At 33.7% G+C, this 12,519-nt stretch overlaps 5 protein-coding genes across 6 annotated transcripts in view; 4 read left to right on the top strand and 1 right to left on the bottom strand.

Annotated features, from left to right (window-relative positions):
- Positions 1-3,843, top strand: part of Miga (mitoguardin) — a 50,259-nt gene extending 46,416 nt beyond the window's left edge. Inside the window, exons 6-9 of the mRNA XM_033483460.2 lie at positions 69-181; positions 263-431; positions 530-763; positions 1,414-3,843. Coding sequence (XP_033339351.2) covers positions 69-181; positions 263-431; positions 530-763; positions 1,414-1,731 — 834 coding nt within the window. The 3' untranslated portion in view covers positions 1,732-3,843. The remainder of the gene's footprint in view (positions 1-68; positions 182-262; positions 432-529; positions 764-1,413) is intronic.
- Positions 3,844-4,147: 304 nt separating this feature from the next.
- Tektin-C (Tektin C) lies at positions 4,148-6,336 on the top strand. The gene is made up of 6 exons (XM_033482376.2): positions 4,148-4,445; positions 4,618-4,908; positions 4,979-5,251; positions 5,330-5,552; positions 5,750-5,968; positions 6,102-6,336. Exons 1-6 carry the CDS (start codon positions 4,360-4,362, stop codon positions 6,237-6,239), a joined length of 1,230 nt encoding a protein of 409 aa, XP_033338267.2. The 5' UTR covers positions 4,148-4,359; the 3' UTR covers positions 6,240-6,336.
- Positions 6,337-6,451: 115 nt separating this feature from the next.
- On the top strand, positions 6,452-8,086 carry Pef (penta-EF-hand domain containing protein peflin). 2 transcript variants are annotated; one of them, XM_033485722.2, is made up of 4 exons: positions 6,452-6,580; positions 6,983-7,157; positions 7,257-7,535; positions 7,631-8,086. In XM_033485722.2, the coding sequence occupies exons 1-4, from the start codon at positions 6,578-6,580 to the stop codon at positions 7,720-7,722; spliced, it is 549 nt and encodes a 182-aa protein (XP_033341613.2). In that variant the 5' UTR covers positions 6,452-6,577; the 3' UTR covers positions 7,723-8,086. The 2 variants fall into 2 exon arrangements, with proteins under 2 accessions (XP_033341613.2, XP_033341605.1); XM_033485714.2 differs by lacking the exon at positions 6,452-6,580 and adding an exon at positions 6,621-6,779.
- A 300-nt stretch (positions 8,087-8,386) lies between these two features.
- Positions 8,387-10,295, top strand: LOC117229318 (uncharacterized). The gene is made up of 4 exons (XM_076520984.1): positions 8,387-8,403; positions 8,850-9,094; positions 9,214-9,293; positions 9,364-10,295. Exons 1-4 carry the CDS (start codon positions 8,387-8,389, stop codon positions 9,409-9,411), a joined length of 390 nt encoding a protein of 129 aa, XP_076377099.1. The 3' UTR covers positions 9,412-10,295.
- Positions 10,234-12,458, bottom strand: LOC117227553 (E3 ubiquitin-protein ligase TRIM45). Its single transcript, XM_033482954.2, has 6 exons — positions 12,304-12,458; positions 11,908-12,117; positions 11,344-11,606; positions 11,053-11,270; positions 10,771-10,971; positions 10,234-10,689 (listed from the first exon to the last, which is right to left on the bottom strand). The coding sequence occupies exons 2-6, from the start codon at positions 12,093-12,095 to the stop codon at positions 10,450-10,452; spliced, it is 1,110 nt and encodes a 369-aa protein (XP_033338845.2). The 5' UTR covers positions 12,096-12,117; positions 12,304-12,458; the 3' UTR covers positions 10,234-10,449.
- Positions 12,459-12,519: the final 61 nt, after the last annotated feature.

The raw sequence follows: 12,519 nt of genomic DNA, 5'->3' as shown, positions 1-12,519 counted from the left end.
CGCTTCGATTCTCCATTCTGTCGCATTGAAAAATCTACCCTTCTTCTATCTTCCATGAACCGTACAAGGTGGCAGACTTGCGGGAATTCGAGGAGTTCTCCGAGTTCTTCCCGCACATCGAGAAACAGAAGCTCTACCACACCGCGCTGAGGCATCACGAAGACAAAACAATTCAGTGCAGGTGAGAAAAAGAGAGAGAAACGTTTTTGAATTAATTTTTCATTAGCGGACTACGCGCGATCATTGGTTTTGTTTCTCGCAGGCGGCTGCACTCGGAATTGGTGAAATGCGGCTCGGACGTTGAGTATTTAGCGAAAGTGCACTGCTTGCGGCAAGCATACACGAAATTGTTCACTATACCGACCGCGACGGTGTGGATCGCCGATATCGGCCGACAAGTGATTAGTGATTTGATCATGTATGCAGACAGGGTATACACAACATATATAATCTATTACACCTATCCGTATATAGACAAGCATTACACGAGCGACGGTCGGAATTTTAACAACTTCATTCCCGGCGCCAGGATCCGAAGGATTACTTGGTGCATTACGAACGGATGATGGACTTCTTGCAAGAGCCAACCAACCACAGTATCATGGAGGAGGAGCTGGCGGGGAGGGGCGTGAAGTGCATGAACTTCTACGACATTCTTATTGACTTTATCCTCCTGGACGCGTTCGAAGAAGTCGAGAAACCGCCATCATCGATCAAAGCTATTTTACAGAACAGATGGATATCCGCCAGTTTCCGTGAAACTGTGAGTACACTCGGAGCTAAACGTTTTTCCAAGTTACTGTCGCTGGACCTTTGTCCGGGTTACTATCGCTAGACTGCGGATTTGATGCTTTTGTGACCAAAATAATAACCAGACGCGGTTGAAACCTGTAAAAAGATTAAAAGCATTTAAGAGTGTCGATGGATTACAGTTGTCTTATTAACACTTAGCCAACCGAACGGGGAGATCTCCCTGTTTCAAATTCAGTCGGTTGACGACCGAATGGATGATTAATGAAAAATTACAAACGATTGCTTAATTTTATTAAGATTTGCAAGAGGCACGAATGCTGAAGAAGCAATCGATGCCATATAAATTTGCTTCATAATTTTTGTTTCATCGAATGAAATATTTTAATTTTATGAAAATTGTTGAGCTTCCTAGCGCGGTCGTGGAAGTGTTAACACTGAATCTATCAGGTCGGTCAAACTGACCGGGTTCGCATTTTTTTGTTACGAAGTTGCTGAAATTAGGAAGGCCCTTCCATAGGAAAAAGGAACGAAATTTTTCTGTGACTTCTGTTTCTTACAAATGATGGATACAATTTTCATGTTGCGTGAAAATCCGCAGTCCAATTCTCACGAGTTCTTTGTCATTGGTGTTTATTTTCGTTTCTGCTCTGATTGTTTTAGGCTATCGGGACAGCCGTTTGGTCGGTTCTTGTCGGCAAAAGGCAAATGTTGAAGTATGATAAAGGATTCTTGGCACACTTTTATTCCATATCTGAACAAATCACCCCGGTGCTTGTCTGGGGCTTCTTGGGTCCGGAAGGCAGTCTACGTTCCACTTGCCACTATTTCAGGGATCAGGTTGTTGAATTCCTCGTAGATGTATTTAATTTGTTTAAAGTAAGGTACACCTGCGTGGACAACCTCGCTGAAGACATTCTCAGGGAAATGAAGGTGAGGGTCGAGAATATAAATCAAAGACTTTCATTGGAGGGCTGTTAATCGAGCATAGGCGAATATATTGTCGTCGTTATACTGTCGTCTGTTTACTGTTACACATGGAATTAATCGTCGAATCTGAAATTACCCCAAATGCTATACAAGAATGCTGTTGGCTTCATTTTCTTGATACGTCTGCAGACATTTCTTTATTTGAATAATATTGTAAATAAGTCTATTATTTTGATGATGGTTTGAACTATCATTTGTTGTGGTCCACCCAAATATCTCCTTTATTTAAAATAATTTAATTGACAGATGACATTGTCCGCAGTATTACTAAATGTATATCGAAATGTACATTGATACTTCATAAATAATAATAGAAACTATCCGGTTTCGTTAAGCTTTCGTTTAAAAATTAATTTTTAACTTCTTACATTGTTAGAATTGAAGGAGATATTTAGGTAAGTCACACTGTATGTAACATTGATATGATGTCGATTTAAAACGATCAAAAAATAATTTAAGCATAATTATTTATAATTTTATCTTTTTTATTTACCATACCTATTATTAATTAATTAACCCGTTTGTATCCGCGGATACGCGACCGAGCCTCGCAGTCCTTGTTACTGAAACGCAATTCGTGCATTGCAAACGAGTTAATTAACAAATGTTACCATACTTGTAATTATTCCTCATTGCATGTCTTGCATATGTCACATTCGAATCTACAATTTTAGTGCAAAGACACTCGTATGAAATGTTTACATGTAATTGTTTTGCTATGGAATTCAATTTTTAATACATCGTTACTACTGCGGTATTAGACAAAAATAATTTTATATAGGTGTATGAAATTGTGATTCTTAGCATTTAATGATGGCAGATAATAAAGCTATTGTAGTTCCTTGTGTACCTCGTGAGGTAGTACTACTTAATGGTGTCGAGGCACTAATAATATTTATTAACAATATTAATATTAATATTAATATTATTAATAATACTTAATATTATTATTAATAATATTAATATTATTATTAATATTAACAATACTAATATTTATTAACAATTATTTCTATTTACTCATATCACTCATCTGAAAAAAATTCACAGAGGTATTTAATCATTTTGGTTTACACTTTGTAATATTTACTACATAATTTTGTATAACTACATGTATTTACTATACATGTAGTTATACAACTACATGTATTTTTGTCTCGACCAGATTTTTTTCATAGCCTTATATAAAATTGTATACAGTTACCTGGAAAAAAGTTGCACTATCCATTGCCAAAGATAAAAGCAACTTTACTAGCAAAGAACTGTAACCATTACGTATATATATATTATATTTATAATTATTAGCTGAAATTTATTCGAACTACGTTATATCTGATTACATACAGTCTAAACATAATTTAAAAACATTCCACTTATGGTCATTGTGTAATCTATAAGTTCCAGCAAATTTTGTATATATGGGATATATAATATAAAAATTTATCTTATGAAAACGAACTATTAATGCTCAATAAATCAGCTACTAAAAATAATTAACTCTTATTATGTAACATATATTTACATAATTCAACTATAATATCAAAAATAATTCTGAGCATTAACTTTATAAGTTTCATCTTAATTACATTTTGTTGTTGATGTGAATTTATTTTACTAATTATATAGCCAGGTGACAGAAAATTTAGGTTATTTAATTTTTTATTAGTTATCAGTCAATTTTCATTAGTCAACTTTTTATTAGTTTTTTACTGCATTATATTATATCGTTTGTAAACAAACTCTGAAAGCAGAACAATTCGGATTCGTTTTTGATCTATGCTTAGTACGTGTTGAAGTCAGAGAGAAAAAAAGAAACGCAACATATTGTATAAAACAATTAAACTATGCAATTTATGGACATTTAATCATGCGAATTTTTATGAATTTTTGAGACTTGTTTTAATTTTCTCTTTACTCGCTGAAAATTAGTTCTTAAATGAATAAATTTGTATTGTTCCTTAGTAATATTCGATATGTTACAGTGTACAAATTGAGAAATTGTAATATATTATTATTTCATGTTTATATGGCACGACAAAAGAAAATGTAACAAAATATAGTTGAAGGAAATCATAATCCTGTAATAAAGACGAATATCAAAAATTATCTTACAATGTTTCAATTCAAAAATTATTCCCCACGTTTACTACATAAATCCATGAAAATATGATGTTCACTTAATTTTGTTAAGCTATCGGCTCCCATTTATTTATATTAATTATTGGAATATTTCCAAATTAAATAACGCATAAATCTTACAGTTTTGAAAATCGCGCCATTTATATCTACTTCAAATTAGCGCCATTGACCGTAGTGGCAAAATGCTCGAACTGTTAGCCGAAATCGACTGTCGGTAATTTCGTCTAATAGCTTCAGTGTTTTGCCATTACGTCCAGTGGCGCTATTTGGAGATTTTATGGGTCTAACACAGTGGCGTCATCTGTATTGAAATACTAAACCCTTAGAATTAATAAATTAACGTTACCATAGAAACAACCCTCCGCCCAAATCATTTCTACATATAGATCAAACCTTCAAATCCAGTAGTTTGAAACACCGCTGACTACCCCCAGGCAGTCAAGGATTCGATGTTGTATAAATTGAAAAGGACAGAAGATTAGAATGATAAACAGTCGTGAATATGCTATAATACCTCCGCCGCCCTTGAAGTTCACTTTAGATGAATGGCACCTTAACAATCGATTTAGGTTTGTACAGTATTTTTAAAAAGAAATTAGAAACTAGTTGTTGTGAAACACATTGTATGTTCTGACACAGTTTTAATTCGCCATTACAAATTATAATTCTGTCGGTAATCTGTATTTCTATAAAAACCATAATATACTATAAACATTATATTGTTTATCGTGAATCGAATAGATACCGATGTTCCGAAGCTCAACAGGAATTAGCCGATCGGCTTTTGACCGAGTCACAACGCGTCTGCGAAGTAGGTGCAGAAAAAGTAAAAAGCAATAAAGATGAGACCGATCACAGACTGAAGGAGAAACTCGAAGATATTGAGTTTCGCAAAAAGGAACTCCTGCATATAAGGAAAGACGTTCTTCTCGAGACTGATGCCCTATCGATTTACAAAGAACGCATCATGAACGCACTCTCTTCCGTGAGGAGGAATGCTCTCGTTATTTGTGAGAAATGTCTCATGTTTAGGTAGAATACATTTTGATAAAGAAAATTCATTCGAAAGAATGATATTGTAAAGCCGTAGTTTCTATTGCAGAGAGCATAGATTGGGAATCGATTTGGTCCACGACGACGTCGAGAAAGAGCTATTGAAAGAGTGCGAGGTTATCAAAGGAGTCGAAAATCTTCTGGTACGAACACTGGAACAAACCCAAGAGCAGATACGCCGACTCAAAGCGACCCTTTACTATATGGACCACGATCTTGAGGCTAAAGACAACAATCTGCGTGTTGATAAACATAACCTGACCCTTAAAGAGACTAGCTTGAATTTGAGCATTTATCATGGTACTTCGCGGCTTGACCCATCGTATGAATTTTTTTCTTTTCGACTTCGTGTCTTCGTCATTATGATCGAAATTTCTCAATTGTCGTTTGAATGTTGAAGGACGATCGAATTGAACGAGTGGGAGATGCAAACAAATGCGAACATTGTTAACGCTTCGAAGGAAGTAAATAGCGCCAGACCGATGCGTTGCTACATTGACACGATAATAAAACAGGCGGTCTACGACTTGAATCAGCAGAAGGAGGCAACCGATAATGCCTTCAAACGGCGGATCGATGAAACGAAAGAAGCAAAAACGAAATTAGAATTACAGCACGCCGAGGTGGGTTCTTTTGAGTTGCGTTATATTATAATGTATGTATTATGTATTATATTATATAATATTATATTATATTATATATTATAATATTATATTATATTATATTATATATTATAATATTATATTATTATATTATATAATTATGTATATTATATTATAATGTGACCAAATCCTTCTTGTTTGTATATACATATATGTAGATAATGAGGCAAGCAAACGAAATGACGCAGAACATCACGCGAATTGAGAAGTCAATAGCGGAAAAAGAATGCTATTTAGCTCTAGCGCATACGAGATTGGGGAATCGATGTCAACGGCCGGGACTAGAACTTACACGAGATTTGGTGGAAACTCAGCTTGTCAAAGAAGTCTACGAGCTACGTGAAGTCGTATCGAAATTACAAGCAACTATGTTCGAGGTTAGCTTAATAAGATACTTTTCAAATTTCCCGCGAAAAGGAAAACGGTTACGCTTTTCACTGCGCGGGAAAACAATAATGCGCGCCTTCTCTTAAATCACGGCAGATAATAATTTATAATGAAATATTTCAGGCTCAAGCGTCACTTCGCTATCTACTGAAGACGCAAATTCAAATTGAGGAAGATATCAACATTAAAACAAATACCTTAAAAATTGACGAGGTAGACTGTATGACTCTGCGTCTTAGTATGGATTATCACGTATATTAAATTCATTTTCAGGAGTTCCATATCATTTGTATTTTATGAACTTATATATCATATGAACTGATATATCCATAATAAAATTTTACAAATTTACAAAGTACCTGCGACTTTTATACAACCAATAATTAACAACGTCGGTATTTCAGGTCCGACACAAAATTCCATATGGTAATTGATCGAGTGCGATCAAATGTACGCTCAAGTATTTTACCATAGATGGAACTAGCGGTATTTTCTTATGATACTATTCAAATATTAAATAATATCTGAAGACAGATTATAATCGTAAACATTAAGTGCACCGTATCAGTTTGTACAAGTTAAGCAAACAAGATATATCAATGGTAATATATTTATAAGCTGCACAATATTGTTTACAATATTGTTACATTTCTACCTGCATTGTGCACGCAGAGTGGGGATGTCGTTTTGATCGTAGAGTTAGATTAGAGCTTAGAGTACATGGAGTATATCACGATCACGATACATATACAATAATTGACAGTACACAATTGACAAAAAACATCAGTCATGGCATATCCGGTAATTAACTTCTGCACACTGTAATTATCGATAAAGTACACTTGTTTTCTATGAATAGATGACATTTTCATTCTGTCGTGTTTCATAAATTCAATATATCATATAGTTTTAATAATTGTATACGAAGAAATGAATCTACTACATTAACAATTTATTTGTCCTTATTTTTTTTCTTCGTACACTATTTGTGATTAATTATTTAGTCAGCTATGTACGGAGCAACTGATCCTGAAATGCAAGTGGATCCGCAAGTGCAACAGTGGTTTCTAGCTGTTGATAGAGACAATAGTGGAAGAATTACTGCATCAGAATTAAAATGTGCACTGGCAAATGGTCAAGGAGGTACATTTTCGGATACTGCTTGTACTCTAATGATCGGTGAGCTATTAATTCATTATTATGTATTATAATATATAATAAGATTAACGATATCATTAAAAGGTATATATACTTCTAATAATTATATTATTTTTACAGGCATGTTTGATAAAGAGAAAAATGGCACTATTGACTTATTTGAATTTCAAGCACTTTACAATTATATCAATGCATGGCTAGGTGTCTTTCGTGGCTTTGATCGAGACAATTCTGGAAATATACAAGAAAATGAATTAAATGCAGCTCTAACACAAATGGGCTATCGGCTTGGTCCAGAATTTATTTCATTTCTCATAAAAAAGAGCGATCCTAGTGGTCATTCTTCTATTACTGTAGATCAGTTTATTGTACTATGTGTCCAAATCCAAAGGTTTACAGGTAAATAATTCAATAAAATTAGATATATTTGAAATTATGAAAAATATCTTAATTAAAGCATTTGTAATAACAATCTTTAATTTGTTTTGTTATAGATGCCTTTAGAGTTCGAGACACCGACCAAGCAGGGACAATTACTATTGGATTTGAAGATTTTTTGAGTGTTGCACTCAGTTGCAGTGTATAATGCTCAACTTATTTTAGCATAATTAATATATTTAATTTTAATATTTTTATTTTAATCAGAAGCATTCAAACTGCTTGTAGCTTACTGGAGGATTCATTCTCTATAACTTGATTTGTAATTTTAACATATTTAACGAAAGATGTAATTATCTATTTTCAAAATATTGGAGAAACATTTTTCAAATATACTTTTATAGATTTTAAAATAGTGCCTACGCTTGTCTCATACAGAAATATCAATTAAATAATTATTTTATTTATCAGCGATGCTGTATTATATTTCGATATACCTCAAAAACTTGTAACAGCTTTATTATTATTGTAATAAAATTTGAAGAAAGTAAAAAATAATTTTAGAAACGAAATATCAACCGAGTATAGATGGCGCTATTCTCCTATAGTGAATCGTGAATCTGTCCTGCACCCACATTTCAGAAGATTTATTTCGTGTGGAAAAGTGAATTATTCACATATCTTCTATTTAGACAATACATTCTTGTATTTCAAAGTGAAATTAATGAATTACATTTGTGAAATACACGTGTGACATCGTATTTCTACATTTTATTTTTGTTGACCGTTTTTAGCAATGGCATTTAAAAAGTGGCACATATGCATTGTTCTAGAAAAACGATTATGTACTTACACATTTTTAAGCACTAATAATGGGAAGTGGCAAATCGTGAGATGATATTTAAAGATACATGAAACGAAATTTTATAATTGCAGTGATTAATACAATTAAGTGTAAAATTGTCAGAACATGCTTCTAAAAAAGGTATTGTTTAATTCTGAAATTTCTTGGAACCATTATTTACATGTATTTAAATACCTTTGTACTTTATAAACAAATGCTGGTTGATTTAACTATTTATAAAAGAATAAATGTTGTAGGAAAAAGACAAAGCAATACTTTATGATTATAATTATATAAGTTTTAGGCATTTAATGAAGGAGTGAATAACTTGCACCTCAAATGACAGTAATAAAGTATACAGCTATACCATTTTGAATAAATGACTTCTTAAACTATACATCACATGACAATTCTTAATTAATCATTGAAAGAACATATTGGTATTTTACATAGTGAAATAACAATGTAGGATAATTTTTTACTTTAAACAGATACTCTGATGGAGTTACAAACGAAGAATCGAATGCATGGAAGTACGATCCATTATTATCCTATGCAAGACAAGCCGAAGAAAGAATTCAAGAATTTGACAGACTAAAAAAAGCAAGACATCTACTTGATGCTATTTTTCTTACAAATGAATTAATTTCTGATGGTTCTGATGTAGAAATATTGAGTCTTGCTAACACTATAATAACAAGATTTAAGGTTTTAGGGGTATTTAATACATCACTAGGTAAGACAAATTGAATACATAATTGTTTATCTTTTCATATGTATATTCTATGAACGATGGATAACCCTTTTAGAAAATACTAGTGAAAATACAAGGATAATGTTGAATTCTTCTCACAGTGGCATATACCATTGTTGTACATTTTGTTCAAGTGGAGGGAAAAAAGAAGTCACCTGTGGTTGTAGAGGAACAATGCCTGGTACTACATGTTTATTGAATAATGCAATAAAGTACTATTCAATATTGTATATGTAATTATATAATTAAAGGTGGATATCAAGGTTGTGGACATGGTCATGTCGGACATCCAGGCGTAAGTCATTGGTCTTGCTGTGGATCAGTTTTGAGACACGGACGTTGCTTGGCACTTCAAAAACATATGCACCAGCTGCTAGTTTGATGCTGTTTATTTGGTATTAATTTCATTATACATCTATACATATTTGTATTTAAATTTCCTTTACTAGGGAATTTAACTGTTAAAGGATATTCTAAGGTTTTACAAATATTCAAGAGACTGCCGTGTGCATGTATATCATGCAAAGAAGTTTTTTTATTATTGCAAACAAAAATGAATGATTCTCGTTACCTGATACAAATTACAAATTTTCGGTAATTCTTGAAAGCACCAGATGACGCAACTGTACATTTCCAAGAGTATAATTATTCCGTCGGTCACGTTGCCCAATAGTTTGAGCATTTTGTCACTACGTGCATTGACGCTGTACGAACCCCTGAACGGAGCTTCGAAATTGCGCCACAAGGGTCACTACTTGTCACAAATGGCGCTATTTTTAAATTTTTATTTTCAAACAGTAAATAAACTTCTTTTGCATGATATACATGCAGGTAAGCTTCCTGAACATTCCTGTACCTTCAAAATATTCTTTTAGCCCCTCAATTGCCATATTTTTGCCTGTTCTTCATATGTATATAAATTCTTTGCGGTAAAGTGCACCTGTGCCAGTGAGAAAGCTTACTTACAAAAAATTGTTATAAGCTACTATTATAGCAATCTGTGTTATATATTCAATGTGTAAAATTATTAGGAATATTTGAGACCAAGAATTTTGAGTCAATGGTTGCAAAGATATGTACAGTACAGTTCTGATTATCAGGCACTGCCTCTCTGTATATCATTATTTTTGTACATCAGTCTTTATTAAATATACATAGCAATACAAACTGCTATAGAATAGAATGTCATTGCATGTAAAACTTAACATACTATTCCTAAAATAATTTTCTATATCTTATTATGTTGTACCTCAAATGACAGTCTTATAATTATCGCTCTGAACCTTGTAACATCACATGACAATTCATACCTCTACACAATTCCACAGTCTTTAACCTTAAATAAGTATTATGATAACATACCGGTAATCCATAGAAATGAAAGAATCTTTCATTTCCTCGAAGGTACTACTTAATAGCGTATTTCGATCATACTGTGTTAAAAGCACGTTCAAAAGTGCTTTTGCCTTTTGCAATACTGTCGTCAAATATAAAGCAACCCTTCTCCCAGCTCCGGATGCGTTTTCGCTGGCATGGCCGCGATGCTGAGTACTCCACATACATTCTTTACACGTTACCTGAGAGGAAATTACTTATTAATTAACAATGGGGAAAAAAACAAAGTGGTCATCTAGCATAAGACAATAAGATTCATGAACCTGTTGGCACGCAATACAATAAAATCTCAGTGCGTGTGTAGGATGTTTTTGACATAACGTGGTACGTCGCAGTTTAGTAGCTTCCCAAAGCGGTCTTATCTTATGTTTTAATGGCTTGAGTTCCATGGTGACTAGCTGTTGATGTTCCATCCCACATTCCGTACAAAAATTGCGGAGACACGTGGAACACTGGACCGACGCCTGTAAAAATCAAAATTTATAAGAACTAGATTACATCGACTTAAACAGCATTGACTAAAGGAAAAGGACTCTAATGCCTACAACCACTTCATCCGTACAAACATCACAGAGAACTCTATTTGCAAGTCTGCAGCGTATGGCGTCCATGACCAACCGATGTTGAAGAGGATAATGTGGAGGAGGTACCGGAGAACCAACGGTTGGCAATCGAAAATCACATAGGGGACACAATTCATGGAAGTTATTTTTTCGCTCTCGTGAATTGTGGATTTTAATAATTTTCGGGGAATTACAAGAACCTAAAATATATAAGAACACAATAAGAAAATATTCTACTATTAGAGAATAACTAATTGATTTTGCATCACTTACGTTTGTTTAGTAATTCTGAAACACACAACGAACAGATAGGATGTAAGCATGGTAGGAGTCTCGGCTCGTGCATCCTTTTACCGCATCTAGGACAACGGAAGTCTTTATCTTCCCCTGTCTTAAGAGAAGAAAAGATTTCTTCTTGGCTGTAGTCATTACTTATTCGATCCTTTACATTATAAGATAAATCAGAGGAAGGTTGGTACATGGAATTTGTTCCATTCGTATTCCAAGTGATAGGCACTTTTGAAGAAACGTCATAACTAAATAGAAAAATAAAGGAAACAACTTATTACTGTATATGATATAATTAATTAATATAGTCATTCTTTATGTTAGCTTTTCGATTTCATTGTACTGTTTTCTACGCTCTAATTTTGTAATCACCAAATGATTCATCTTCATGCTCAGAATCGCGCAAGCTCTGTGAACGGAATCAGCGATGGAGGCATCCATCTTTAGAATGTCTGACAATAGTTAAAATTTTGTACACGATGGGGAATGAATGCAACAATCCCAGAATAGTCAATAGTATATACTAAGTAAATTGAAAATAGCTCTTACCGAACGCTTTTAGCAAAAGCCTGAGGATCTGCGTCAACGACCGGTTGTGTATCAGCCACTTTATTTTTTCGTTTGGGGAATGTGCAATCTTTGTTATTAAATCCGTTGTTCTCGTTCTCCTCATCCATCGACGTTTTCTCACCGCAGCAATTCGTAAATCGATATTTGGAGCATTTGACAAAATCCATAAACACTGTTAAGCTGTCAAAGCTAACACACAATATTATATGAATTAATTATGGATAGGAAAACTAGTCACCCTTTATTTTCAGTACGTCCAAGAGAATGCATACAATTTACAATAATTGTCATCGAAAGCAACTAATAGGAAATGGAATTTGTTTACCGATTTCAAATGTTAGCCCACTATAAAATCGATGTAAAAAGTCAACTTACCAAGTTGAAGAGAATCCTATCTGCTAGCACGCACTGAGATGGTTTTCGACAGACGGTACAAATACCTTTTGCACTACTTCACGTTTACCATAGCGTAATGAGTTAAAAATAACGCAAAGGCAGGCGCATGCGAAGCGAAACGCGACTGTTTTGTACCGAATTCCAAATCCTAGGTATTTGTTATTCGTTACGTGGTTGTGATAGTTACCGAGACCA

The sequence above is a fragment of the Megalopta genalis genome, chromosome 1 (genome assembly GCF_051020955.1).
Source record: "Megalopta genalis isolate 19385.01 chromosome 1, iyMegGena1_principal, whole genome shotgun sequence".
In the NCBI taxonomy this organism is placed as follows: domain Eukaryota; kingdom Metazoa; phylum Arthropoda; class Insecta; order Hymenoptera; family Halictidae; genus Megalopta; species Megalopta genalis.
This window is presented reverse-complemented; position numbering and strand designations above follow the sequence as displayed.

What these genes read in the sequence shown, in the direction of transcription:
- Tektin-C (XM_033482376.2), top strand. Translation starts at nt 4,360, where the DNA reads ATGATAAACAGTCGTGAATATGCTATAATACCTCCGCCGCCCTTGAAG. An exon ending in CACCTTAACAATCGATTTAG is followed by an intron (nt 4,446 to 4,617) that starts GTTTGTACAGTA and finishes TGAATCGAATAG; the next exon opens with ATACCGATGTTCCGAAGCTC. An exon ending in TAGAATTACAGCACGCCGAG is followed by an intron (nt 5,553 to 5,749) that starts GTGGGTTCTTTT and finishes ACATATATGTAG; the next exon opens with ATAATGAGGCAAGCAAACGA.
- Pef (XM_033485714.2), top strand. An exon ending in TGCTTGTACTCTAATGATCG is followed by an intron (nt 7,158 to 7,256) that starts GTGAGCTATTAA and finishes TTATTTTTACAG; the next exon opens with GCATGTTTGATAAAGAGAAA. An exon ending in CCAAATCCAAAGGTTTACAG is followed by an intron (nt 7,536 to 7,630) that starts GTAAATAATTCA and finishes GTTTTGTTATAG; the next exon opens with ATGCCTTTAGAGTTCGAGAC.
- LOC117229318 (XM_076520984.1), top strand. An exon ending in GGTATTTAATACATCACTAG is followed by an intron (nt 9,095 to 9,213) that starts GTAAGACAAATT and finishes TTCTTCTCACAG; the next exon opens with TGGCATATACCATTGTTGTA. An exon ending in TTGTAGAGGAACAATGCCTG is followed by an intron (nt 9,294 to 9,363) that starts GTACTACATGTT and finishes ATATAATTAAAG; the next exon opens with GTGGATATCAAGGTTGTGGA.
- LOC117227553 (XM_033482954.2), bottom strand. Translation starts at nt 12,095, where the DNA reads ATGGATTTTGTCAAATGCTCCAAATATCGATTTACGAATTGCTGCGGT. An exon ending in TTTGTACGGATGAAGTGGTT is followed by an intron (nt 10,972 to 11,052) that starts GTAGGCATTAGA and finishes TGATTTTTACAG; the next exon opens with GCGTCGGTCCAGTGTTCCAC. An exon ending in ATTGTATTGCGTGCCAACAG is followed by an intron (nt 10,690 to 10,770) that starts GTTCATGAATCT and finishes ATTTCCTCTCAG; the next exon opens with GTAACGTGTAAAGAATGTAT.